At 40.0% G+C, this 27,887-nt stretch overlaps 1 protein-coding gene across 1 annotated transcript in view; it reads left to right on the top strand.

Annotated features, from left to right (window-relative positions):
• The window catches only part of DNAI2 (dynein axonemal intermediate chain 2), a 73,702-nt gene extending 51,448 nt beyond the window's left edge, over positions 1-22,254 (top strand). Inside the window, exons 10-14 of the mRNA XM_007482695.2 lie at positions 11,744-11,879; positions 14,687-14,833; positions 17,427-17,639; positions 19,785-19,926; positions 21,876-22,254. Of these exons, the coding sequence (XP_007482757.1) occupies positions 11,744-11,879; positions 14,687-14,833; positions 17,427-17,639; positions 19,785-19,922 (634 nt within the window). The 3' untranslated portion in view covers positions 19,923-19,926; positions 21,876-22,254. The remainder of the gene's footprint in view (positions 1-11,743; positions 11,880-14,686; positions 14,834-17,426; positions 17,640-19,784; positions 19,927-21,875) is intronic.
• The last annotated feature ends 5,633 nt before the right edge of the window (positions 22,255-27,887 follow it).

The raw sequence follows: 27,887 nt of genomic DNA, 5'->3' as shown, positions 1-27,887 counted from the left end.
CAAAAGGACAGTAGTCTGATGACACTCTCTCAAAGCATTGAAGACTTCCTCTGGCAAATGGGGTAAATGAGAGCAATTTGTGAAGCAGGCACTGTTGAGCACTTAGAGCTTGGTCAGACATTGAAGACATCAATGCCATTCACTGCATCCCAGGCTATCGTTCATCATCCAGACTTTGGTCTTGCCACTGGACTTTGGAAGAGAGAGCGAGGCTGACGACTTTGCACCACTCTGCCTCACTTAATCCAATTCACTGGCTAGTCAAGATGTCACCCTGTGATGGCACCAACTGTCCTAAAAAAATGAAGGGCAGACAATGACAACAAGAACATTATTACCCCAAGCCTATCTTTTGTTGCCCACTCTCTTTTTGCCTTTTTGGCATCTCAAGAGCAAGAAATATCCACCTGGGCTGCATCAGCTAGCCTGGATCATTTACTATCACGCTGTATCAGTCACCAAGAAGTCCCCTTCCTGAACTGGGTTGCCCAATGCTGCTTCTAGATTAATCTGAGTCAGAAACAGGCAATATTCATTAAGCCATTTCTTTTTTCTTCCATTTTTTGTTCCGAGCAGTTAGATAAATCAGGAAATTTTGCTATTACTAATTAACAAGATGTGAGCTCCATCTAAGAGAGAGAAGTAGTGTTTATCACACACCATCCATCATCCCCAACAGGAATTCACTAATCGATCAAACCATGGCCAGACAGGGGTGCCAGAAAGTCTGTGCTCAGCCTAAGTACATTAGTTATTCCCTCCCCCTGGAAACGATGTTGCATAGGATTTGTCTTTTTTTTTTAATTCAAAGATATTTTATTTTCCCAGTTACATGGGAAATAATAAAACACAATAATTTTCAACATAACATTTTCCAAAATTATAAGATCCAAACTATCTCCCTCCCTCTCTTCTCTCTCCCCACTCAGAGATGGTAAGCAATTCCATCTGGGTTGTATATGTATTATTACTTGCATGGTATTTCTAAGCGAGTGCAATAAGCCAGAAGCTGGTGGAAAGTGACACTTGCCTGTTTTCTTTCAGAAAGGAGCTAGGGGAGATTGGGTCCTTGGAAATTTAAACCTTAGCATAAAAACCAAGTCAAATCAAGTTAAGTATTTATTAAGGAGAGCACCTAGGTAGCTCAGTGGATTGAGAGCCAGATTCAAAGATGAAAAGTCCTGGGTTCAAATATGGCCTTATGATCCTGGGCAAGTCACTTAACCCTGACTGCTTAAACTTTACCACTCTTCTGCCTTGGAATCAATACTTTGTACAAATTCTAAGACAGAAGGTAAGGGTTTAAAAAAAAAAAGGATTTATTAAGCCCCTACTATGTGCCAGACAGTATATTAAGATCCAGCCATACAAAGAAAGAAAGATAAAAAACAACTCCCAACTTCAAGAAGCTCATGATTTAAGGGAGAGACAACTTGCAAAAGAGACAAACAAGATAAATTGGAGATGATCTCAGAGGGATGGCACTAAGATTTAGGAAGTGTGAATCTTAAAATTTCTCAGACTTGTGAATGTTAAAAGTTCTCAGACTCTACCTTAGAACACTTGGTTAAGACCATTCCCCATTTTAAACAATGAAGGTACTTGATCAGGAATGTGAGAACTCTAACATTACTCCACCCATACTTAAGCATACTTTAGGGGAAGATAAAGTTGTAAAACTCCTTACTGAACAATGAAAAAGTACTTAACCCATACTTATAGTAAGGCAAAAGCCTTAAGCTAGGTCTATTTTTAGATCTAATACAAAAAGGTGCTAAGTACCTATAAAGGTCAGGCAACTTGCAAACTTGCAAGAGGCAAAGAGGTGTGAACTTACTCAGAAGTTTTAGTCTACCCAGAGAAGTTGAGAACTAAAGAAGGTGTGAATTAAGAATAGTCAGTCCTTTGGAAAAAGTCTACTGTGATTAGTAGATGTGAACACTTAGGGGAAGTGACATAGGAGAAAATTCTCTTTAAAAGGAGGTCAGAAAGGCCTCTGAAGAGGAGCTTGCCAAAGCTGAATTGGAGGGCTCGGTAGCTGAACTTAGTTGAGCTGAGGAGCTGAACTGGTGGGTCTCTCTGAACACTTAGAATCTTGCTTGGGACAAATCTTGTGGTGAGTGAATTAAAGACTGACTGATCTCTCTCTTAAGGCTTAAACCTAGGCTGGCCTAGCCCTTTTCTCATTATTTCCTCTTACTCTCTCTCTCCCTTTCATTAATTCCTTAATTTGTATTAATTAAAATCTCTATAAAACCCAGCTGATTTGGGTATATTTAATATTTGGGAATTTTCCCATGGCAACCACTTATTTTGAATATAAAAATCAAGACACTGTCTTGAAACCATATTTTCGCAGTCACAGTTTAAGGCAACCACTCTTTTATTTGTCACAGAAGCCTCATCCAGAAGGTAGGATTTACCTGAGAGTTAAAAAGAAGCCAGTGGGCCGACTAAGTGTTTCAGTGGATAAAGAGCTAGGATTAGAGACAGGAGGTCCTCGGTTCAAATCTGTCCTCAGACACTTTCCAGCTGTGTGACCCTGGGCAAGTCACTTAACTCCCACTGCCTAGCCCTTACCACTCTTCTGCCTTGGAGCCAATACACAGTATTAACTCTTAGACGGAAGGTAAGGGTTAAAAAAAAAAAGTATCTGCTTCCACTCCAAAAGGATGTGAGGGGAACAGGAAACTGCCTTGATGTTGGAACTTGGGGTGGAAGTTTTACCCAGAGAGACCGAGGTCTGAATTGGGGTCTTATAAAAGATATCTAACGAATTTGAGCCAGAAACCAGTCAAGGCCAATCAAGGATAGTTATCACTTTAAGAATGATGGTGTCTGTCTAGGGGCAGACTGCTGACTCATCTTCCTAAGTTCACATCTGTCCTTAGACAATTCCAAGCTGTGTGACTCTGGGCAAGTCACTTAACCCCAATTGCCTAGCCCTTACCATTCTTTTGCCTTGGAATCCATACTTAGAATTAATTCTAAGATGGAAGGTAACAGTTTCAAAAAAAAGGAGGGGGGAGACAGAATCTGAATTCACCATTTTTCTGTTTCTCATAGTACAGGGAAGGCACATTGTGTTTCATCATTTCAGGGCAATGCTCTTGAAAAGTTGTCTGGGAGAAATGGTAGGAGTGAGCTGGAAGGCTGGCACAGGGTTCATCTTTTTTTCTAGTTCTTTTTTTTTGACCCTCACATTCTCTCCCTCCTTCCTTCCTCCTCCTCCCCACTGAGAGGGTAAACAATCTCATATAGATTTTTCATGTGCAATCATGTAAAACATTCGCAGTGTACCTTTTGAGGGCCCTCAAACTCAGATTTTCAGAATGTCTCCTTGGAATTTGTAGCTCCAGAAGTCAAATCTACTATAAGAAAAAATAAATAGGACCCACTAAATTTATTTCTGATTGTATTCCTGGGTCAAATATTGCTGCGTGAGATTGGGATGGTTAGTCCAGACCACGTGGGCTCCTTAAAGACTGTGTTGTATTGCTTCAAAGGTGACCCTGGCAGCTCTTTCCAGACATTACAGTTTCTACTCTGTTGAGGATAATTTTCTGGGAAAAATATAGAAAGTAGCAAGTAGTGTTGAAAAATGTCCAAGAAAACATCTCCCCTGGAGTGGAAATAATTTAGAGCAAAAGGGACATTAGAAGTTCTCCATTTCAACAGCTGCATTTTGCAGAAAAGAAAACTGAGGTCCAATGAGTTACTTGTGCAAAGTAACACAAAGTGTTAGTAGCAGAACCAGGATTAGAACCCAAATTCTCTGATTTCACATTCAGTCCTCTTCCCAATGTACAGTGGGCAGTTATGTGTCTCATTGGATAGAATGCTGGGCCTGGAGACAAGAGAACTGATCTTCTTGAGTTCAAATCTGACCTCAGACATGTAATAGTTATGTGACATTGGGCAAGTCACTTAAAGCTATTTGCCTCAGTTTCCTCATCTGTAAAATGAGCTGGAGAAGGAAATGGTGAACCTTTCCAATATCTTTGCCAAGAAAACACCAAATTGGGTCATGAAGAGTCAGACAGGACTAAAACAATTCAACAACTACCACCTCAAATACTGTCCAGTGATGTTAGAGCTCAGAAAAACCTGGAAAGACTTACATGAACTGAAGCAGAGTGAAATAAACAGAATCAGAACAATGTACAGTGACAAGAATACTTTACAATGAATGACAGCTATTCTCAGCAATTCAATAATCCAAAACTATCCCAAAGGACTCATGATAAAAAAAATGCCATCTATTTCCAAAGAAAGAAAACTGAGTCTGTTCTACACCAAAGCAAGCTTTTTCACTTTCTTAATTTTTTTTTTCCTATTTGAGTTTCTTTCTACAAAAGGATTAATATGGGAAATGTTTTACGTGACTGTACATGTAAAATCTATATGAGGTTGCTTATCATTTATGGGCAGGTAGGGATTTGGGGAGAGAGGGAGAGAATTTGAGATTCAATATTCTTTGAAAAATATTGGAAACTGTTTTTCCATGTAATTGGAGGAAAAATTAAATAAGATTTTTAAAAATATCTGCTTCCACTCTAAAAAAATGTTAAGAGATCAGGAAGCAGCCGTGATGCTGGGTATTTAGGGTAGAAGTTCTGCACTTCAGCAGAGGTCTGAATCAGAATCTAATAAAAAGAAATCTAATAAATCTGAGCCAGAAATTAGAATTAAGGAAATTCAGATGTGGTGGGGTACTTCTATAGTCCTAAATGTCTTTGGGCCTGCTGGCAGGAGCACTGATGATTTGTTTTGATGGTGAAAGGAGGGCTGTGTGACAGTTCAGTTTATTGGATTTGATTGAGTGGTCAGATCCAGAATGGGGATCATGATTACTGTCAACCTGAAGGGAGGCCTTTAGTGGCAGCCAAAAGAGTCTATCCTTGGGCCTGTCCTGTTCAATATCTTTATGTTCAATAAAGATATAAGTGGCATGCTGGTCAAAATTTCTGGTGATAGGAAATTAGCAAGGATAGCTAATATTGTTAGACAGAATTTTCAAGATCTAAGATCTTATTAACAAGCAGAAAGGAAGGACTAAAGCTAGTGAGACAAAAATATACATATATGTGTATATATGGTTAAAAAAATTAACCACTCAATTTAAGGCTAAGAAAAATATGGGTAGACAATAGTTTATGTGGAAAAAAAAAATCAGAGAATCTCATATTTAAAACTGGGAAGGGACCTTGGAAGCAATTACTCCTTCCTTTTATAGAAGAGGAAACAGGCCCAAAAAGAGTGATTTGTCCAGGGTCACACAGCCACTGTCGGAGGTAAAATTTGAACTCAGATCTTCCTGATTCATAGCACTAGCCACTTCACCCTGCCAGTCTTCAAAAAGAATTGAGTTTCAATGGACTCTAAGCTCAGTAATAATTCATATTTACCTAATGCATGACAGAAGTGTTTTCCTTCCAACAAATCTCATTTTACAGATGGATAAATTGAGACCCAGATAGTTTAAGTTTCTTGCTTAAGATCAGATAGCCCTGCAAAACCTATACTTGAACCCAAATCATCTGATTCTAGGTGTAAATCTATTTCCTTTATACCATGTTTCTACAGTGCAGTGCTAAAATGGGCAGTGAGATTTTAATAATAATAGGCAGCATTTATATGACCCTTCAAGGTTTGTAAAGTGCTAGCCTTTTGATCCAAAAACCCTGGGAGATAGATGCTATTATTATCTCCATTCTACAGATGAAGAAATTGAGGCAGAGAAGAGTTAAGCGACATTTCCAGGGTCATACAGCTAGGGAGTGACTAAGGCAAGATAGGAACTCAGGTCTTACTGGCTCTAAGTCCAACACTAACCACTATACGACTTAGCTGCCAGATTTATTCATGAAGCCTAATCCTAAATTTCATTGGTAAAATTATACCAACCAGAAAAAAAGGGATAGTACCTATTGTGTTATTTAGCCCATGTTCAAAATACCATATTTGACCCCATTGCCTACTTCCCAGCTTTCTAGGGTCCTGTCCCAGTGATATCCGTAGCATTGGCCAAGACCATGATAATGGCCTCTTTCTGGCATCCAGGGTCTTTTTTAGTGCCTTTAGTACAAGAACTCCTCTATGGTCTCCAGCATAGACCTAGGACTTGTGTTGATTCCTATACTTTCCCTTGATCCTGCCTACTCTGAGGTATATCTCCTGAGACTTCACAATTCACATCACCCACACCTTTCATTGGGTTGCACCTATGGGAAGGACCTTGGACAGTTTGATCTCATGCCTCCCATGCCTCTCATCAGTAAACAAGATCATATTTTTAAAGCACAGTACAGTGTCTGGCCTATTGTAGGTGTTTAACGAATCCTTCCTTCCTTCCTTCTTTCCTTCCTTCCTTCCTTCCTTCCTTCCTTCCTTCCTTCCTTCCTTCCTTCCTTCCTTCCTTCTTCTTTTCTCCCTCCCTCCCTTTCTTCTTTCCTTCTTTCCTTCCTTGACCTCTCTCTTCAACCATTGATGCTCTCTGCCTGGAGTTCTCAATGATTAACATATGCCTGCATTCTAATACTCTGTACAGTGGTACCTTGACACACGAGTTTAATTCATTCCATGGCCAAGCTAGTAACTCAATTTGCTTGTGTGTCAAATTGAATTTCCCCATTTAAGTTAATGGAAATGCAATTAATCTGTTCCAGCACCAAAGAACCACAAAAATGTTTTGTTTTATATGCTTTTAAATACAAAAATGTACTTTGTAAATAACAAATAAATATATTTATAGATAATAAGAAAGAATGTAAAGAAATAAACTGGCTTATGAAATGTTATTTACCTTCAAGGTCAGGTGAAGATGCTGGCAGAGAAGGTCTTCATTTCGTGAGTTATTGCTTAACATAACTTACTCTCTACACATTTAACACTACATTTAAATGCAAAATTGACCGTACACATTACTTGTGACATGTAACTTTATTGCTAAACTTAACTGCTATTTTTTTACTTTACTTATCATCATTTTCTTCATTGAATTTTGGCTGTTTTGCAACACTTTCCTCAATTTTACTAAGAGACCATTTCAGCAAAAACCTTTCCATGGAAGTTTGTTTCTTCCTCCCTTTCAGAACATTTCAATGATGTGTGAAACAAGCATCATCACACAGCTTCAATGCATGACCTATTGAAACTTTTTCTGGGTATGTCTTTTCAATAAACTGTTTAATTTTTTCCCAAGTCCGAACATTTCCTTAATCTTTCTTGTACTGATTATTTCATCCTCCTCAGGCTCCTGCCCACTAATTTTCTGCAAAACCTCTGTATACTGCTGCTGCTGTAACTCCTTCAGATCCTCCATCATCAGGACCCCTGGTTAAAAGTTAAGAAATTTGCCCAAAAAACTAATAATAAAGACAAAAATAAAGAAGAAAGCAAAAGCAATTCAATACAGATGGTTGCACGACCAGATAAACACTGAACTAAAGACAAGACAGCCTTGTGTAACTTGTGAAACTGAATGTTGGGCAGGCTGTCTAGAGGAGGGTGCTTGAAGCTCGTGACTTAAATATCCACTCGTGACTTAAAGCATAAAACCCGGATCATGACTGCTCATATCTCAAATTTCTCGTGACTTAAGAGGTGCTCGAGTATCAAGGTGCCACTGTAGACTCTAGTTGATTGATTCTGAATCCCTAGCTGCTGGGTATTCAAACCCCATGCCTCACCCTTAGCTACCTTCTCTTTTACTCCCATCCACCTCAACCCTATCCTCCAAATGCTCATTCCAGTTATGCCCTCTAAAATGCCTGCTTTGTGGTGAACAAAATTCTAGTCATCTTAAATCTTTTCCTTTTTCCTTCCATCTTCTGGTTCCAACTGAGTCCTGATTCCTTTGTTATGACGCTGCTTCTCTTTTTTTCCTCTCTCAATATGTTTTTACTTATTTCATTAAATATTTCCCAATTACATGTAAAACAGACTTTAAAATTCAGTTTAAAAAATTTTGAGTTCCAAATTTCCTTCTACCTGCCCTTCCTCCCTTCTTGAGAAGGCAAGCATTTAGATATCAGTTATACATTTGAAGTCCTACAAAGCCTATTTCCATAATAGTCATGTTGTAAAAGAAAATAAAGACAAACCCCCCAAGAAAAACAAAGTTTAAAAAAGTAAGCTTTAATTTCATTCAGAGCTCATCAGTTCTCTTTCTGGAGGTAGATAGCATTTTTCATCTTGGGCCTTTTGGAATTATCTTGGATCACTGTCTTGATAGATAGGGACTAAGTCACAAATGATTATCCTTACAATATTACTGTTGCTATGTACTATTCAGGTTCTGTGCACTTTGCTTTGCATGAGTTCATATAAGTCTTCCCCATTTTTTTCTGAAATTATCCTGCTTGTCATTTCTTATGGCACTAATATTTCATCACAACCACATACCATAATTTGTTCAACCATTCCCCAATTGATGGGCATTCCCTCAATTTCCATTTCTTTGCCACTATGAAAAGAACTGCTTTAAATGTTTATGCAAATAGATCCTTTTCTTTTTCTTTAATCTCTTTGGAATACAGACCTAGTTTTTTCTTTTGAAAAATGCCTGTTAATTTATTCAAATCATTTAAATGTAATTTAAATGATATTGCTTCTCTTGCCACATTTTCCACTTCTGGCCATACTTTCTCTTATACTTCTATTTCATTTGTTTTATTAAGAAAGTTGGGAAACTTCTTGCTCCCCGTTGCTTCTTCCATATTTCTTTTTCTACTATCCTCATTCAGCACCTTCTCTGAAGTTCATTCAATCCAAATTTATTATTCAGTCTAGTTCCTACAAAGCCTCAGGACATTCTTCTTTCTTCTCCAATTGCTCTTACCATTTCAACAAACTATTGTTCCAACTCTCCTCCTATCCTTTTCCCAACTCCTTAGGAAAACCCTCTACATTGCAATTCCATTCTTTTCACTCTCTTCTAAAACCTCTGCAATCTGGCTTCCAATCTTATCATTCAATTCAAACTGCTCTTTCCACTTTTTCTTAAACCTGAAGCATTTTGGCCTCTGCAGAATATGACACTGTTAATCACATTTTCCTCCTGAATACTCTTTTCTCTCTAGGTTTTTGTGACCTAGCTCTCTCCTAGTCCTCTCTCAGATCACCCCTTTGCTGGTTCTTCATCCACTAACCATGGACACTCTTTTGTTTCTCAACACTACCTTGATTGGTGATCTCATCCAGTTTCATGAGTTTAGTTATCATTTCTATGCAGATAATCCCTATATCCATATATCAAACCCTAATCTTCTTTGAGCTTTAGTCTTACATCATCAACCGCCTATTGGACATCTGGAACTGGATGTCCTATAGGCATCCCATCTTCCACAAACAGAACCCATAACTCCCTTCTCTTCCAAACTTTCTTATTATTTGTTTTGTTGTAATATTTCTTGTGTTTCATGGAGTCATTGAGTTTTATTTACTCCATTTTAATATTTAGGAGTCTATTATTTGGGCAGGATTTTCCTACATTCTAAGGTATTTATTCTATTTCCTTGTCTTTCCTTCAGAGCTCTTATTTTTCTTGTAATTTCATCTTTATCTCTTGTTAATTTCTTTCAGGCACTACTGGCAAAGGTATTTTTTTCACCCCTCCATGCCCCTGCTTCTAGCTGTTATAAAGTTACTGTCTCTTGGATTTATCTCTTGAAGATTTTTTTTACCTATAACATATCTATAACATGTCTAACAACATCTAGTGTCTTTTTCTGTTTACTCATATTCCCAGCTTAACTTTCTCATTTGGAACTTTGTGCCAGGAACAGGGCTAGGGCTGCCTCTTCCTCTTCCTCCAATTTTGGACATCCCTATTTTGGACTACCAATGGTTTCCACTTCCCCTGCTGCTTCTGCTTTCAGCAGATCTGGATTATCAAGGGTCAGAGTGCAGAGTATTAAGAACTTTCTTGAGCACCTCAAGTAATAGCCTAGTTTCTAGTTTTTAGAAGTTTTTAGGAAGACAAAAAAAAGTGTTATGAATATTTTGGTTGATATATATAGGACTTTTTCCTTTCTCTATGAACTACTTGGCTATTTGCCCAATAGTGGTAATGCTGGATCAGAAACTATGAATATATATTCTTTATCTTTCCTTAAATTATAGCATCTTTCTGGGATAAAGGGACAGAATTGGGCCTGATAAGAAAGAACTTCTAAACATTATAAGATACTAGGGTGGAGCTGGGAATTCTTTTTTAAGAGATGATATTAAGCATTTTAAGCCCAATAATCATGTCCAAGACCCAAGGTGTGGGGCCACCATTTTGGAAGGCAGGAGGAAAGAGGTAGTTTCTGGGAGATCTTTGAAACCCAGTTGGAAATATGGTTTGTTGATTGTTGTTGTGTTGTTCAGTCATGTTTGACTCTTATGCCAGAAATTTGTCTAATTTGCCATAAAACAACTGAGACAGAGCTCTGAACCAATAAATTTATTAGAAAGGCCTGGCTCCCTCCAACAAATATGATTCCAGACCTTCCTTATAGTCTGAGACCCACTCCTTCTTCAGAGAACAGCTTTTATTCCTTTCAGTGTTTAGCCTTATCTTTATTTGTCTGGTCAGTTCAGACAGTGTATTATCTCACTGATGGACTCAAAATTCTTGGTACATTCCCTGGTTGCTACCATCTTTTAAGGTGAACATAAAGCAGCCAGCTCATCCATCCCACCTTTAAGACATTCACTTTAATGACATACCCAAGGCAGTCCAGGGAATCCATTGGTGGGCCATGCCCCGACATTATTTGATATTGTACCAAGCCTTTTGTCCAGGTGGATCATGAGGGAAATGATGCTAGATAGAGGGGACATATCATGGGACATTCTACTAAAGCTTGTGACATCTGGGTAGAGGCCCCCTTCAAGTTCTGCTTGTCAAGTTAGAATTTAATGTAGAGTTTTATGAGAGGAAAGATTTATTTTTAGAAATTATTCAGTGATGAACTGTAACTTATTGCTTCTTTTTTCATATTTTGCTCATTTTTGTAAATGAATAATCATATAAATTCAAAACCCCAAAATGAAAACCCAAATAAACAAGTGAAAAATTCTATGCTTTCATCTGTATTCTGACTCCAACAGTTCTTTCTCTGAAGATATGGATAGCATTCTTTGTCATATATTGCTGAGAGTAGCTAAGTCTTCCACAGCTGCTCATTCCACAATATTGCTGTTACTGTGTACAATGTTTTACTGGTTCTGCTTATTTCACTCTGCATCAGTTCATGTAGGTCTTTCCAGCTCTTTCCAAAATCATCCTGTTCATTATTTCTAACTAGTTGGTTCTGATTATTGTTTGTTAATAATATAAGTAACTAATCATATCTCTCTGGAATCACATTAAATTAGATAATCTTGATTATAACTGATCTTGGGAATTAAATTGTTGATTTAAGATGGACAGGAGTAAGAATCAAATCATTTCTTACACTCTACATGACCCAATGGAGTGGTTTTCCATTTTCTTCCCCATTGTGTTCCTGTTCCACAGAAGAGGAACTGAGGCAAAAAAGGTTTAAATGACTTTCTCAGATGAGTCCAGATTTGAACTCAAATCTTCCTGCCTCCAGGTTTGATGCTCTATTCACTGCACCAACTACCTGCCCCAGTTCTTTGATTCCCCAGACTTATGGTTGAGAGTAGAATTCTGCCAAAAATCAATCTCTTAAAAAAAAAGATCACAACAACAACTTGAATCCTGAGATGATCTTATAATTTTTTACAGATATCACATGGCTTATATAACTGATGGAGCCTGGAGTCCACAGAGACCAGCAGTTTTCTTCACAACTAAAATGGATGGAACTGTGGATATCTGGGACTTTTCATTCAAACAATGTGACCCAGCCCTCAGCCTGAAGGTTATGTTCTTGTCTTTACAAACTCTTTTCCATGCAGCTTCCCTCTCATTTAAACTGGGGACTTGCTAAAGGTGGGGAGTGTGTGTGTACCTGCTTATATCAGATGGGCACAAGTCTTTGTGTATAAGTGTCTCTTATTGTTTGTGTGTGTTTGCAATTTTGTGGAAGAGTACATACTCTAGGAGCAGTAGATAGAAAGCCAGACCTGTAGATGAGAGGTCCTGGATTCAAATCTGGCCTCTGACCCTTCCTAGCTGGACAAGACACTTAACCCCAATTGCCCAGCCCTTACCACTCTTCTGACTTGGAATTAGTACTTAATATTGATTCTAAGACAAAAGTTAAGAATTTAAAAAATATAAACTACCTACTTGCCTTTAATTCTCATTTCTCCATCTTAGGAGTGTGAGTCCCCCCAGATTACACTCCTGAAAGACTTTACTTCCATTCATGGGGTTGTAGTGCAGGGCTCTGAGAGAACACTGAGCTTGGGATTCATCTTGGTGATGATCAGTGCCTATCATGGTGCCTATCACTGAAGAGGCTTTCATGAATGTTAAATTGAACTGAATTATTCCATTGATGGGGCAGCTAGGTGGCACAGTGGATAGAGTGCTGGACCTGGAGTTAGGAAGACTCATCTAATTGAGTTCAAATCCAGCCACACACACTTACTAGCTGTATGATGCTGGACAAGTCACTTAATAGTGTTTCCCTCAATTTCCTGTCAAATGAGCTGGGGGGAAAATGGCAACCGCTCCAGCATCTTGGCCAAGAAAAGTCCAGATAGGGTCACAGAGAATCAGATACTACTGAAAACAATGGAACAGCATCAAAGCTGGGAGGAGGAGGAACTCAGAATGCCCTCTTACCTAAAATGGAATGAGAGCTGAATCGTGAAGGAGCCAGGACGGTGAGGGGAGAAGGGAGAGAATTCCAAAAGTGGGGAGCATGTGCCCTGCATGTGGAGCATGGGGTGATGGAAGGTTGTGGGTGAGGATCAGCAAGCAGCCCCATATGAGTGGGTCTTAGAAGTGTACAAAGACTTGGAAGGTAGAAAGGAGCCATGTTGTAAAGAGCTTTGAATGCCAAATAGTGGCCTTTTATATTTGATCCAGGAGGTAATTGGGAACCACTGGAGTTTATTCTTATTATTTTTAAAACTCTTACATTCCATCTTAGAATCAGTACAATGTATTGGTTCCAAGATAGAAGAGTGGCAGGGACAGGCAATATGGGGGTGAAGTGACTTGGCCAGGGTCAAACAACCAGAAATTATCTAAGGTCAGATTTGAACTCAGTTCCTTCTGACTCCAGGCCTGGCTTTCTAGCCACTGAGCCACCTAGCTCCCACCATTGGAGTTTACTAAGAAGGAAAATGGCATGCTCAGTGCAGGAGGACCATTTTTTTTTGGTGTAGAAAATGTATTAAAATGGGGAGACACTTGAGGCAGGTGATTTGTGGGTGAGAAGAAGGAGAGATGGATAGGAGAGATGTCATGAAGGCAGAAACGAGATTTGGCAACAGATTTACTCTGTGGGGTTGGGGGGGGAGTGAGGAGTTGAGAATGACATGGAAGTTGAGAATCTAGATTACTTGGGAAGAAGATAGAGAACTCTTTTTTTAACCCTTACCTTCCATCTTGGAGTCAATACTGTCTATTGATTCTAAGGCAGGAGAGTAGTAAGGGCTACGCAATGGGAGTTAAGTGACTTGCCCACAGTCATTCAGCTAGAAAGTATCTGAGGTCAGATTTGAACCCAGGACCTCCCATCTCTAGGGCTGGCTCTCTACTGAACTACCTAGCTGCCATATTCTTTTTTTTTAAGTTGATAGAAATGGTCATTTCTTATAGTGATTGGTAAAAAAAGAAAACTAAATAATTATGTATATAATCATTAAATTGCTTTTTTATTGTTTTGATTCCCTTTATTGCTTTTTAACTTATTTTATTTTATTTTTATTATTATGCTAAACACACTTCCATATTGGTCTTTGTTGTAAGAGCACACTTGTACATAACCAAAACCCTAAAATAAAACCAAAGATACACTGATGTGAAAGATGAGGTGGAAAACATTCCCAGTTGAGTACTCTTGACTGCAACTGGGAAATTCAGAAGAGGGGAAGGTTGGGGAAAAGATAATGAATTTGGTTTTAGAAATCCCCTCTGGATCCCAAGGGACCTGAAGCCTCAAGTCCTTATGAGCCCGGTACTTTATAGGTTTAAAAAATATGGGACAGTGGAAAAACGTAAGTGGCTCAGTGGATAGAGATCTAGGCTTAAAGTTAGGACTGTGTGACCCTAGGCAAGTCACTTAACCTGTACTCTTCTGCCTTGGAACCAATACACTGTATCAATTCTAAGATGAAAGGTAAAGGTTTAAAAAAAAGGAATAGCTGTAGAACCTCTCATGAAAGGTTGTTGCTGGTAAATCTATGATATATATAAAGTGCTTTGTCAACCTTAAAGAGTGCTTTATTAAATGCCATTTTCACCAGCTGTCCCCCACCCTTGGAATATTCTTCTCTGGCTTCCTTCAAGTCCCAGCTAAAATCCCACCTTTTATAAGAAGCCTTTCCCAGTCCTAGGACTTTCTTCTCTATCACTTATTTCCTATTTGCCCATTTGTCCTGTATATACCTTCTTTCTACAGAGATGTCTGCATGTAGTCTTCCCCTCATTACATGATACGTTCCTTGTCTTTCTTCATGTAAGCAGTGCTTAGCACATAGTAGGCACATAGCACATAGTAGTTGCTTAATAAGTGTCTATCGACAGATTCAAATGTCTGTTTGGCCTCAGGTGTGTGATGAAGCCCTGTTCAGCCTCAAGGTTCAAGATAATGGCTGCTTCCTAGCCTGTGGATCCCAGCTGGGGACCGTGACCCTGTTGGAAGTCTCTTCAGGACTGTCTACCCTCCAAAGGAATGAGAAAAATATTGCATCATCGGTAAGTGACCAAGGAGGCTTTAGGGATGCTAGTTTCACACCTGTTCTTGACTAGGGTGGTCAGAAAAAATAGTGTTTTAGCAAAGATGTAGGTCATTGCAATGGAAAACAGTGCACTGGAAATCAGGGGATCCCTGCTTTGCTGCTAACTAGCTGGGTAACCTTAAGCAAGTTACTTTTCTTCTTTGGGCTTCAGTTTCCTCATTTGTAAATTCAGAGAATACATTGGTTTAGATTTAGACCTTAAAAGTCATCTAATTAAATCTGCTATTTTTTTTTAATTGAAATCTTTTCTTTGAACTTTGGATATCAAACTAGTTTCTTCTTTTGCAAGAAATTCAGAGGTGATACATAAAATCTAAATCATATTGCTTACCAAGTCAGTGGTGGGGAGACAGGGAGAGGAAGAATTCAAGACTCAAAATTCTTTTAAAAATAATTTGGATTGAGAGTTAGGACTAGAGACAGGAGGTCCTGGGTTCAAATTTGACCTCAGATACTTCCTAGCTGTGTGACCCTGGGCGAGTCACTTAACTCCCATTGCCTAGCCCTTACCACTCTTCTGCCTTGGAACCAATACATAGTAGTGGTTTTTAAAAACAAACAAATAAATAAAATGACAGAAATGGTTTTTACATGTAATTGGGAGGAAATGAAATAAAAATTTTAAAAATTCATAGTGAAACTTACAAAAATGAATCATACTTCTTCTGTAATAGATTTTCCTCTTGACAGTAAATTTAATTTTATTGAATATCAACATTAAAAGCTAAAAAAAAAAACCCTTTCAATTTGGTATGATATAAACAAAACAAAAAAAGTCATGCATGGTGACCACAAAAATATCCATTTATACTTCAGGCCCTTTTCCATGGGGACCAGCATGATAATGGTGGTGGTGCTGCTGGTGGTTGTCCATTTGATGAGATCTGATCAGGTTTAGTGATCTTCCATTCTCCAGACATGATCTCAAACTCAAGGACTTTTTTTCATTTCCTTTTTTTTAAAAAAAAACCATATCTTCTTAGAATCAATATCAATTCTAAGGCAAAAGAGCAGTAACGGCTAGGCAATGGGAAGTGACTTGCCCAGATCTACACAGCTAGAAAGTATCTGAGGCTAAATTTGAACCCAGGTCCTCCAGACTCCAGATCTGGCTCTCTCTGTGTTGTGCTACCCAGCTGCCTCTCAAGGACCCTTTCCAACATTATATTGATAAAGTCATGAAATCCTGGCAACATATTAACAATTTATTGCTCTATATATTTGCCCACAAATTCCAATGGCAGCAGGTGAGATCGAATACCCTCATTTCTTTTAAACCCTTACCTTCTGTCTTAGAATCAGTACTACATGTTAGTTCCAAGGCAGATGATTGGTAAGGGGTGGGGGGGTAAGTGGCCCACATTTGCCCAGTGTCACACAGCTAGGTCATAGTTGAACCCAGGACCTCCTGTCTAGCTGCCCTTCATTTATTTCACAGATAAGAAATATGGATCTCAAAGAGGTTTTATGATATCTGTTGTACAGATTAAAATTAATATCCATACTCCAAGTATTATATTTAATAATATTTATTACTTATCTATCTTGAAGTATAAGGAAGTAAGGCTAGCAAAAAGCCAAGAGCGGCTCCTCTCTCCTCCACATGGATCCAGAGAGGGCGTGCCGAGCAAAATCGAAACTAAAATACGAAATCAACCAATGCCGCAAATATACGAGAGGGCAAAGGGAATTGTGGGGATTGTAGTCCCCCGGGTTCAAGAGTCCAATCAATACACTCCCAAGTCAAATGGGTAGTAAATGACACAGCTGGGTTTCAAAGACAGGATCTCTGATTCGAGATCTAATTGACTTTCCATTACACTGTATTGATCTCCAATCACTAATATTCTTTGATCCTTTGTTATGACTGTTTGGATCTGAGTTTTTGGTTGTTTTGTTTGTTTGTTTGTTTGGTTGGTTTTTTTGGGGGGGTCTTGTTATATAGTAAGATGCACCTGCTTTAATCACTCAAATAAGCCGAGAGGCCAGGATAAGGTGCAGCTTTATTGCACATCATGCAAAGGACCAGGACATGGCGCTTGAGTCAGAGACCCAAAGATACAAATGAATTGCCCAATTTAGAAACCAATACAATATCCTCCCCCTGTGCAGAAGTACCAAAAAGACTAGGAAAGACTAGGAAGGGGAAGGGAGAGCAAAGCTGTATCTAATTAAGCTAATGATTTAAACTCAACCTCTATTTGGAGTTTCAGGGATATTGATCTAATATTGTGACTACTGTTAAGCAAAAATACATTGAGAATAATACATTCTCTAAAAAATCCCTTCAACCATTGATTGTTTGAGGAAGACCTTCTAGTAGCTGGGCATCTCTAAAGCCCGGAATCCCCAGGACTAGTTCCACTCTAAGGCACGGAAGTCTCTAAAGATCTCCACAACTTAAGTCTTTAGCCCTGAGAATCCTAATTGCCCTAAGTGACGGGCTTCCTCTTCCCTTTACTACTCACCCTAATCATTTCTTCCATAAAGCCACACATTCCCACCTCCCTCTCTCACTTCAATCACACCTGCTTTCTTGGGCACCCTAGTTCTTTGAACGGGAAACTCATCGAGAGAAGATCCTGGAAGCCAAGCACAGAGAGATGCGCCTAAAAGAAAAAGCCAAACTTGAGGGTAAGGAAGAAGATGAAGAAGTTAAGCTCAACCAAGAAGAGCTGCTGGCCCTGGCCGAGGAGGAGTTCTTTGATATTATCAATCAGGAGATCAGGAGGAAACAAGCTCCTCTTGAAAAGAAGAAAAAGGTAAGTTACCACAGGATGGTTTGCTAGAGTCAAGGACAGCCTTGGAAGGCTTCCAAGTCCTGCTGATGTCCTGAAAAATCTCAGGCAGGTCATTTAATCTGAGAGACCCTCAATTTCCCTAGCTGGAAAGTGGAACATATCGGGCCAGTCTTTCCCAGGAATCTCAGCTTGTTTGTTAATTTTCCAATTCCACTGCAAGTCTTCAACCATTGCTTGTTCCCTGCTTAGAAACTTATTAAATGCTTATTGACTGATGAAGGAAATGAATGAATGAATGCTCCAAGAACGCATGAGATCATAGATAAGAATGGACTCTCAGCTCTTTGTAAGACAGGCAACATGGATGTTAAACTGGGATTCTTTTTCCTCATTTATGTTTTAGCAGCCTGTACAGAATGTTTTCAAAGGTCCCTTTCAGGTCTAACATTCTTTGGTTTTTAAGGAAATAACCATAGAAATGGGTGGTGTGGTCATTCTTTCATGAATGACTTAATTTGATATGAAGATATCTGATTCAAGACAAATCTAATCATCACATTTTCTTAGCTGAGATATGGAGTACATTGTCATTTCCTTCTTCAGCTCATTTTACAGATGAGGAAACTGAGTCAGACATGGTTAAGTGACTTGTCCAAGGTCACATAGCTAGTTAAGTCTCTGGAAGCCTTACTTGAACTGACAGGAAGAGTCTTCCTGATTTCAGAACTAGAAGTTTAACTACTGAACCCACCTAGCTGCCCTGTGACATTGTGTTTGTTTTTTTCCTTAAACCCTTACCTTCCATCTTGGAATCAATACTGTGTATTGGCTCCAAGGCAGAAGAGTGGTAAAGGCTAGGCAATGGGGGTCAAGTGACTTGCCCAGGGTCACACAGCTGGGAAGTGGCTAAGGCCAGATTTGAACCTAGGACCTCCTGTCTCTAGGTCTGGCTCTCCATCCACTGAGCTACCCAGCTGCCCCCCTGACATTGTGTTTTGCTAAGGTTTGATGACTAAAGACTAAGAGAGGTTTAATGTCTAGAATATCAGAACCTCACTAGTCAGCACCATGTTTTTTTTACTCCCCCATGCTTTATCTGAGTATAGATTTTTGTGTATAATCTTGTTTCTTTTCTGTCTTAGAATCAATATCAAATATAGGTTCCAAGGCAAAAGGGCCAGGCAATGGGAGTTAAGTGGCTTGCCTGAAGTGTCTGAGGTCACATTTGAACCCAGGACCTTCTGTTTCTAGGCCTGACTCTTAATCCACTGAACCACCCAGCTGCCCCCACAAGTTTCTTTTGGGTAGATTACTTAGACCTTTGTTGAGTACATTTAAGAGAAACCTTAGCCTTAGCCTTCTTGGATATGAAGTCCCATATCTAGTCCTTAAATCTCAACCTCATGATGTCATTGTCATTTCTTTGTCATCTTTCTGTCTGTAGCTGTTTCTTTTCATCTCTCCTTTTATGAATTTTCACCCATTAGATTTTAAGTCCCTTAATGTAGGGATCATCTTGTTTTTGTGTCCCCAGCATTTAGCACAGTGCCTAAAACATAGTTTGGTGCTTAATAAATTAAAAAATATATCTGTCTCTCTAACTATTCATTTCCCCATTTGTCTGTTTGCCTATCTATCCAGTATCTATCCAATCTTCCCTTCTTCAATCTTTCTCTATTCCTCCCTCCTTTCCCCTCTCTATCTTTCTTTCCTCTGTCTCTTTGTCTGTCTCTGTGTCTCTCTGTCTCTGTTTCTCTCAACATTATTAGCCTAGAGGGATGCTTGGCCTCAGAAAGCACAACTAAGATCAGTGAGCAAAAGTAGTAAATGGAGCCTTAACTTAAGGTCAAGCTTCCCAGCATTAGAGTTGCTCCAAATGGGATGGGTCTTCTGGAGAAGGAGTAGGTGCCCCCTCACTCAGAATTTCAAGCAAAAGTTGGATGACTCCTTGGGGGGTGTCGTAGAAAGGATTCATTTTTTCAAATGCAGTTTGGACTAAATGACCTCCCCAAGATCCCTCTTTCTAAGATTCTGAGTTAGGAAACAGACAGGTTCCCCAATCCAGAAATCTGCTCATTCAGAGCATCCCCTGGAGAAAGGGGCAATTAGATAAAGGAAGGAAAGGAAACTCTTCCTTCACCAAGTTTCATTGTGCTTTTTTTACAGCAAAGTTATGAGGAAGAGGAATTGGAGGAATTTATCTATAAAGGAGATGAAGATGATGAGGATGAAGAAGAAGAGGAAGAAGAGGAAAAAGAGGAAAAAGAAGAAAAAGAGGAAAAAGAGGAAAAGCCAAAGGAATAAAAAGGTTAGGATTTAACTCCATTCTAAAACAACCATACTTTGCCCTAATGTGATAAGTTAGCTCTTCTTTTTGCTTGTTCATTTTCATGTCTGAATTCTCTCCTTTCCTCCAGCTCTTCCCCTATCCAAGGAGAAGGCAACAAATAAGATACCCTTTCTAAATATGAAGGCATGAGGGGGCAGCTAGGTGACTCAATGGATTGAAGACCAAGCCTAGAAATGAGAGGTCTTTAGTTCAGATGTGACCTCAGATACTTCCTAGCTGTGTGGCCCTGGGCAAGTCACTTAACCTCAATTTCTTACCACATTTCTGCCTTAGAACCAATACACATTATTGATTCTAATATAGAAGATGAGAGAGACAGAGAGACAGAGACAGAGAGAGACAGAGACAGAGAGGAGAGAGAGACAGAGAAAAGGAGAGGGAAAGACAGAGAAAAAGACAGAGACAGAGAGAGAGAAGGAGAGGGAGGGGGAGAGAAAGACAGACAAAGAGAGAAGGAGAGAGAGCGAGAGGGAGGGGAAGAGAAAAAGAGGGAGGAAGAGAGAGAAAAGGAGAGGGAGAGGGAGGGGAAGAGAGAGAGAGAAGGAGAGGGAGAGAAAGAGAGAGGGAGGAAAGGAAGGGAAAGGGAGAAATGAGAGAGGAGAGGGAGAGAAAGGAGAAGAAGAGAGGAAGGGAGGGAGAGAGGAAGTAACTTAGTCATAGTCACACAGCTGGCAAATTTCTTAGATAAGATATGAATTCAGGTCTTTCTCATGCCAAGATCAACACTATCTACTACCATGTCACCAACTGCTACTATTCAGTAGATTTGTCATAACCTCTCCCAGCAAACGCTAAAGGATTTTCCCAGGTATATCGTATACAGAGCATTGGATCTAAAGTCAAGAAGTTGTTCAGTTGTTTTCAGTCCTGGCTGACTCTTCATGACTCCATTTGGGGTTTTCTTGGCAGAGATCCTGGAGTACTTGGCCATTTCCTTCTCCAGCTTATTTTACAGATGAGGAAATTGAAGCAACAGGGTTAAGTGAGTTGTTCAGGGTCATATAGCTAAGGAAGTATCTGAGGCCAGATTTGAATTCCTGGCCTGGCACTCTATCTACTACACCACCTAGCTGCTCCAGGAAGTAGGAAGTCCTGAATTCGAATTTAACTACATACTTACTAGCTGTAATATAATAATGAAATAATATGATTTTGTTTGTTTTTTTAAACCCTTACTTCCCATCTTAGAGTCAATACTATTTATTGATTTCAAGGCAGAAGAGTGGTAGGGGCTAGACAATGGGGTTTAAGTGACTCACCCAGGGCCACACAGCCAGGAAATATCTGAGGCCAAATTTGAACCCAGGACCTCCTGCCTCCAGGTCTGACTCTCTATCTCCTGAGCCACTCAGCTGCCCCTCTAGTATCAATTCTAAAACAGAAGAGCAGCAAGGTTAGCAATAGAGGTTAAGTAACTTGCCCAGGGTCACACAGCTATGAAGTATCTGAAGTTATGTTTGAATCCAGGACCTTTCAACTCCAGACCTGGCACTCTATCCATTGTGCTACCCAGCTGCCCTATGAAATAATATTTATAAATCCTGGCATGTATTAGGCATTGTAATAAATGCTTATTTTTTATTCATTATTTATTATTCACTCCCTCCCCCCCCCTCCATCCACTGTTATAGTTCTTCTGTTCTGCTAGAAGTTGGTCCTGTGTCTCCTTGAGCCATTCTCTGGGCTTTAGGAGGTTCTTGTCACACAGAGAATTTCATTGTGCTCTAATGGTATTTATGGAATGAGCACGGCTGCCCATTCTGAGCGCCGCTGCAGACAAAGGAGCACAGAAAAGAACCTATAAGATGCCTTCAGAGCGCAGGGGAGGCTCACTGTTAGCTAACCCAGCACTAACACTATTAGCTAACACACAGTTTTTCTCCCCCACCTGCTTTGTCACTGTCTAGTGCAACGGAAAACTGGTGATCATTTTCTTCGAAAGCCTCCAATGAGAAAATCAATCCTGGGATTTGTTCAGAGACAAGGAGCCCCACCGGAGGAGGAATAACAACCCCACTCCTGTGGTGGGCGTGGAATGTGGAAGAGAATGCAGAGGTCCATCCAAGAGTCTTGGCATTTCACACAAGGATCTGCAAGAGGGACGTGTCTCCCATCAACAGCCAGCCTCACTTTATTTATTCGTGTACCCATTTTTCAGTTTCTGGTCCCCCCCTTCTGATCTTTTCTGGGTAACAGAGAGACTTAATGCATTAACTACTCTACTGCTAGATTTTCATTCTTTGATCCTGGCTGCCAATTATACAAATATATTTACTGTTGGAAGAATCTGATCGACTTACTTTACTTGGGGGGACATGACCTCTGCCTTTGAAAAATATATCCTATTAATATATTTGCTTATTGGTTACATTAAAATTCCCAAGTGTCCCCTTCTGTCCCCACACTAGAGCAGGGATCTCTGACTTAGAATATTTCAAGGACTGACCTGTGGGAAGTTTTAGTCTGGTTGGCCTCTGAGAGCAGCATTTGAGCCAATGAGTGGAGATTATAGGAAGGAAAAATTCAACTCAGTATGTGGAAGAATTTCTTAGAATTAGAATTATCCAGAAATGGAACAGATTATCTTTAAAGATGGTAAGCTCTGGGGCAGCTCAGTGGATTGAGAGTCAAGCTTCAAGACAGAATGTCCTGGGTTCAAATCTGGCCTCAGATGTTTTCTATGTGGGTGACCCTGGACAAGTCACCTAATCCCAAACTGCCTAACCCATACCACTCTTTTGTGCCTTGGATAGTATTGCATAGTATTGCAATGTATATGCAATGCATAGTATTATTCTCAGATGGAAGGTAAGGGCTTGTTTTTTTGTTTGTTTGTTTGTTTTTAAGCAGTGAGCTCCCCACACTGACAGAAACAAGATGATCACTTTGCTGGGGACTGGCTGTCATAGAAGGGATTTGTGCTTTTTTGTAGGGATTGGAAGAGGAAGCCCTGAGGTGAAGATTATGTAGGCTTTCCAAGATACTGAGATGATGTGGCTATTTGGATAAGGATTCCTCTTAGGATCAAGAAGACCCTAGTTCAAGTCTTGTCTCTCATACTTATTCTGTGACCTTAGAAAGTTCCTTAGCCATCAGGCATAGCTCTTGGACTGATCTCACTGATGAAGAAACTTTTCTTAATAAGAATTCTATATAGGGGCAACTAGGTGATTCAGTGGATAGAGAGTCAGGTATAGAGATGGGAGGTCCTGGGTTCAAATCTGACCTCAGTCACTTCCCAACTGTGTGACCCTGGGCAAGTCACTTAACCCCCATTACCTAGCCCTTACCTCTCTTCTGCCTTGGAGCCAATACACAGTATTGATTCTAAGATGGAAGGTGAAGGTTTAAAAAAAAAAGAAAGAAAAACAATTAGGGAAAAAAGAGCAGCACAGCAGTCCTGTCTCATTATGTCTGCAGTTTTCTTTGCCCAAAGTCCCCCACCTCACCAATGAAAGGAAGGAAGACGCCTTCCTCAGGGGCCAAGATTGTTCATTACAATTACACAGAGTTTTTAGCCTCCCTTTTTTATTCTCTTCAAAGCAGGTACTTGAGAAGGGATTCTTGTTTTTAGCAAAATAAACTCATTTCTAGAATGAGGGTCACAGAAGTAGCATTTGCCCTCGTGGAAGAGGGGGCCCTATAACGTCAGGAGCTAGCAGTTTTCTCTCTCTTATGTTCTTTAGCAATATTTCCATACAGACAAGAGCTATGCCAGGTGTTTTGTTAGTCATTTTTCAGTCATGTCTGACTCTTCATGACCCCATTTGAGGTTGTCTTGGCAGATACTGGAATGGTTTGCCATTTCCTTCTCTGGGTCATCTTACAGATGAGGAAACTGAGACAAACAGAGAGAAATGACTTGCCCAGGGTCACACAGCCAATAAGTGTCTGAAGCTAGATTTGAACTCAGGAAGAGGAGTCTTTTTGACCTGAACCCAGCACTCTATCCACCAAGCCACCCAGCTGCCCACAAAATTCTTAAGGCACACTCATATGATAGTCGACAAGGATTTATTACCATGGTGCCAGCTACTGGGCTAAATTTGGTCTGGATATTTGTTCAGCTGTTCTCCTGTTTCTAGTTTCCCAGCTTCCTGCATTCTTTCTCTACCTCAGCAAAGGTAGCTATTCCCAATCCAGCCAGCAGGTGGGACTTTCCTCCCACGAACTTCCCCAAGATTCAAGACTCTCCAGGCAGTATCCTTTTAGGGAGGGTGATTTCATTTAGGAAGAGTCTTCTGCCTCCTTCTCCCCAGCCTGTTCATAGAATCACAGCTTTAGAGCTGCAAGGAACCCTAGAGATGGTCTGGTTCAATCCCCTCAGTTTACCCTGAAGAAAAGATCCAACTGAAGTAATTTAGCCAAGATTTATATTGTTTATATTAAACAATATATTTATATTGTTCAAATCATTTTCAGTCATTTTCTGACTCCATTTGTGTTGGGTTGGGTTTTTTTTTAATCCTTACCTACCATCTTGGATGGAATACTGGGTATTAGTTCCAAGGCAGAAGAGCAGTAAGGGCTGGGCAATGGGGGTTAAGTGACTTGTCCAGGGTCACACAGCTGGGAAGTGTCTGAGGTCAGATTTGAACCCAGGACCTCTCATCTCTGGGTCTGACTCTCAATCCACTGAGCCACCTAGCCACCCAGCTGCCCCCCCTTGTGGTTTTCTTGGGAAAGATACTAGATTGGGTTGCCATTTCCTTCTCCAACTCATTTCACACATGAGGAAACTGAGGCAAATAGGGTAAAGTGACTTGCCTAGGGTCACACAGCTAGAAAGTATCTGAGACCAGATTTGTATCTTACATTCTTTTCTTTTAAACTCTGACTTTATCTCTTAGAATCAATACTAAGTATCAGTTCTAAGAGAGAAAGAAGACTGTTAAGGGCTAGGCAATTGAGATTAGGTGACTTGCCCAGGGTCACATAGCTAGGAGAAGGATCTGAGGTCATAATTAAACCCAGGACTTCCCATATCCAGTGGAGAAGGAGGAGGATAAGAAGAAAGTATGGGGGGAGGGGGGAACTAAATGATGAAAGACTTTGAAGTACAAACAGCATTTTGGAGGCAATAGGAGTTCCTGAAGCCACTGAAGTTCACTGAGCAGGAGGGATGACATAATCAGGTCTGTGCTTTAGGAAAATCACTTTAGTCAGAAAATAAAGAATAGATTGGAGACTTAAAATGGGCAGACCCTCCCATAATAGGTTCTTACAACAATCCAAGTATGAGATGATGAGGTTCTGCACTGGAGAGGTGCCAGTGTCAGAGGAGAGAAAGGAGCTAATTTGAGAGAGATTGCAAAGATGGTATCTGCAGGCCTTGGCAACAGTTTGGATATGATGGGGGGTTCTGGGGACGCAGGATTTGAGAATTAGAAAGGAGTCCAGGGTGACTATAATTGTGAGCCTGAAAGACTGGGAGAATAGTGGTGCTGTCTACAGTAATAAGGAAGGTAGGAGGGGAAGAGGGTTTAGGATGAAAAATTGTGAGTTCAGGTTTTTTTTATTGAAAAATCTTATTTAATTAATTAACTTTGAGTATTTTTCCATGGTTCCATGATTCATGTTCTTTCCTTCACCTCCTCCCACCCCTTCCCATAGTCAACAAGCAATTCCACTGGGTTTTACATGTGTCATTGGTCAAGACCTATTTCCATATTATTAATATTTGCACCAGGGTGATCATTTAGAGTCCAATCATATCCCCATCGACTCATGTGATCAAGCAATTCTTCTATGTTTCTGCTCCCATAGTTCATTCTCTGGATGTGGATAGCGTTCTTTCTCATAAAGTCCCTCAGAAATATCCTGGGTCATTGCATTGCTACTAATGGAGAAGTCCATTACATTCAATTACACCACAGTATATGGGTCTCTGTGTACAATGTTCTCCTGGTTCTGCTCCTCTCACTCTGCATCACTTCCTGGAGGTCATTCCAGTCTCCATGGAACTCCTCCACTTTATTATTCCTTTCAGCACAATAGTATTCCATCACCAACATATACCACAACTTGTTCAGCCATTCCACAATTGAAGGGCTAATTTTCCAATTTTTTGCCACCACAAAGAGCGCAGCTATGAATATTTTTGTACAAGTCTTTTTGTCCATTATCTCTTTGGGGTACAAACACAGCAGTGCTATGGCTGGATCAAAGGGCAGACAGTCTTTTAGCTCCCTTTGGGCAGTTCCAAATTGCCCTCCAGAATGGCTGGATCCATTCACAACTCCACCAGGAATGCCACATCCCCTCCAGCATTCATTACTTTCCTTTGCTGTCACGTTAGCCAATCTGCTAGGTGTGAGGTGGTACCTCAGAGTTATAATGATTTACATTTGTGAGTTCAGTTTTTAACAGATTGAGTTTAAGATATCCAGTTCAAGAAGTCTGAAAAGCAGTTTGAAATCTAAGATTGGAGGACAGCCAAGTCTAGGACAGGAAAAGTAGTTCTGAGAATCATCCACATAAGGAAAAGCCATGACAGCTGATAAGATCACCAAATGGAGTAGTATGGAAAGAGAAGAGAGTCAAGGGTAAAACCTGAGGGACACCTAGGGTTCGATGCCATGGTTTGGAGGAGGATCCAGCAAAATAGTCAAAGAAGGAGCAGTCATTGAGGTAGATGGGGAACTAGTAGAAAGTGATGTCCTAAAAATCTAGAGAAAAGTGATTATCAAGGAAGAGAGAGTGACCAACAGTGTCAAAGGCTACAGACAGATCAAGGAAAATGAGAATTGAGAAAAAATAACACTAGATTTGGCAATTAAGAAATCATTAGGAAGTTGGGAGAGAACAATTTTGGTGAAATGATAGGGTTGAAAACAAGATTGTAATCGGTTAATAAGAGAGTAAGAGGGGAGAAAGTGGAGACACTCACTATAGATGGCCTTTTTGAGAAATTTGGCCTCAAATGGAAGAAAAGATCATAGGACTAGTTATCAGGGATCAAAGGATCAAGTGAGGGTTTCAGGAAAGAGTTGACAAAAGTAGGTTTGTAAGCAGTAGGAAATAAGCCAATAGAGAGAATGAGGTTGAAAATAAGCAAAAGAGTAAGGGTGACAGAGAGGACAATTGGAGAAAACTGGAAAGAATGAGATCATTTGAAAAAGTAGTGGAATTAGCTTTTGGAAGGAGAAAGGCCACTTCATCATGTGAAACAGACAAGAAAGAGGAAATAGTGGCAAAAAGGCACCTGACAGGAGATAAGAAAGAGGGGAGAAGAGGAAGTTCTTAGTGAATGGCCTCAATTTTTTTTTTTAAACATGAGACAAGATTCTCAGCCAAGACAATGGGTGAGAGGGAGCTATGAGAGGTTTTTGAGGAGAGATGAGAAGGTTTGGAAGAGTAGTTGTGGAGAATGGGATAATGAGTTGATAAGGAAGGTTAGTAGGATTGCCTAGTAGCAGTGAGGGACAAATTGAGGTTGTACAACAAATTTGTTGTAGACTCAGTCAGAACACAGTTGTGTGGTGTGATCCTGAGCAAGTCATTTAACTCTAATTGCCTAGCCTTTACTACTCTTCTGCCTTGGAACCAATACCAGTAATAAGATAGAAGGTAAGAGTTTTGAGGAAAGAAAAAAAAGGAAAGGAAGGAAGGAATAAAAGAGAGAGAAAGAGAAAAAGAAAAAAGGAAAGAGAGAAAGAAAGAAGGAAGGCAGTTGTGTAATTTTCTCTCCTTTTATTCAGCAGCATGGGTGTAGGAGTAAAAGTGAGGAATGGCAGGGGTGATCCAAGGCTGAGGCTTGACAAAACATAATTGGTAATATGATAAAGGGTCTAGGGATTCAAGAGAGGGAGACAGTATAGAACTGAATTGATTCAACGAAAGGTCAAGATAGGGAGAAGAGGGAAGAGTGGATAGTTCAGGGGAGATAACTTGAGAGAGAATTGAGGAATCAAGGGTCT

Source organism: Monodelphis domestica, chromosome 2, assembly GCF_027887165.1.
Source record: "Monodelphis domestica isolate mMonDom1 chromosome 2, mMonDom1.pri, whole genome shotgun sequence".
Lineage (NCBI taxonomy): Eukaryota > Metazoa > Chordata > Mammalia > Didelphimorphia > Didelphidae > Monodelphis > Monodelphis domestica.
This window is presented reverse-complemented; position numbering and strand designations above follow the sequence as displayed.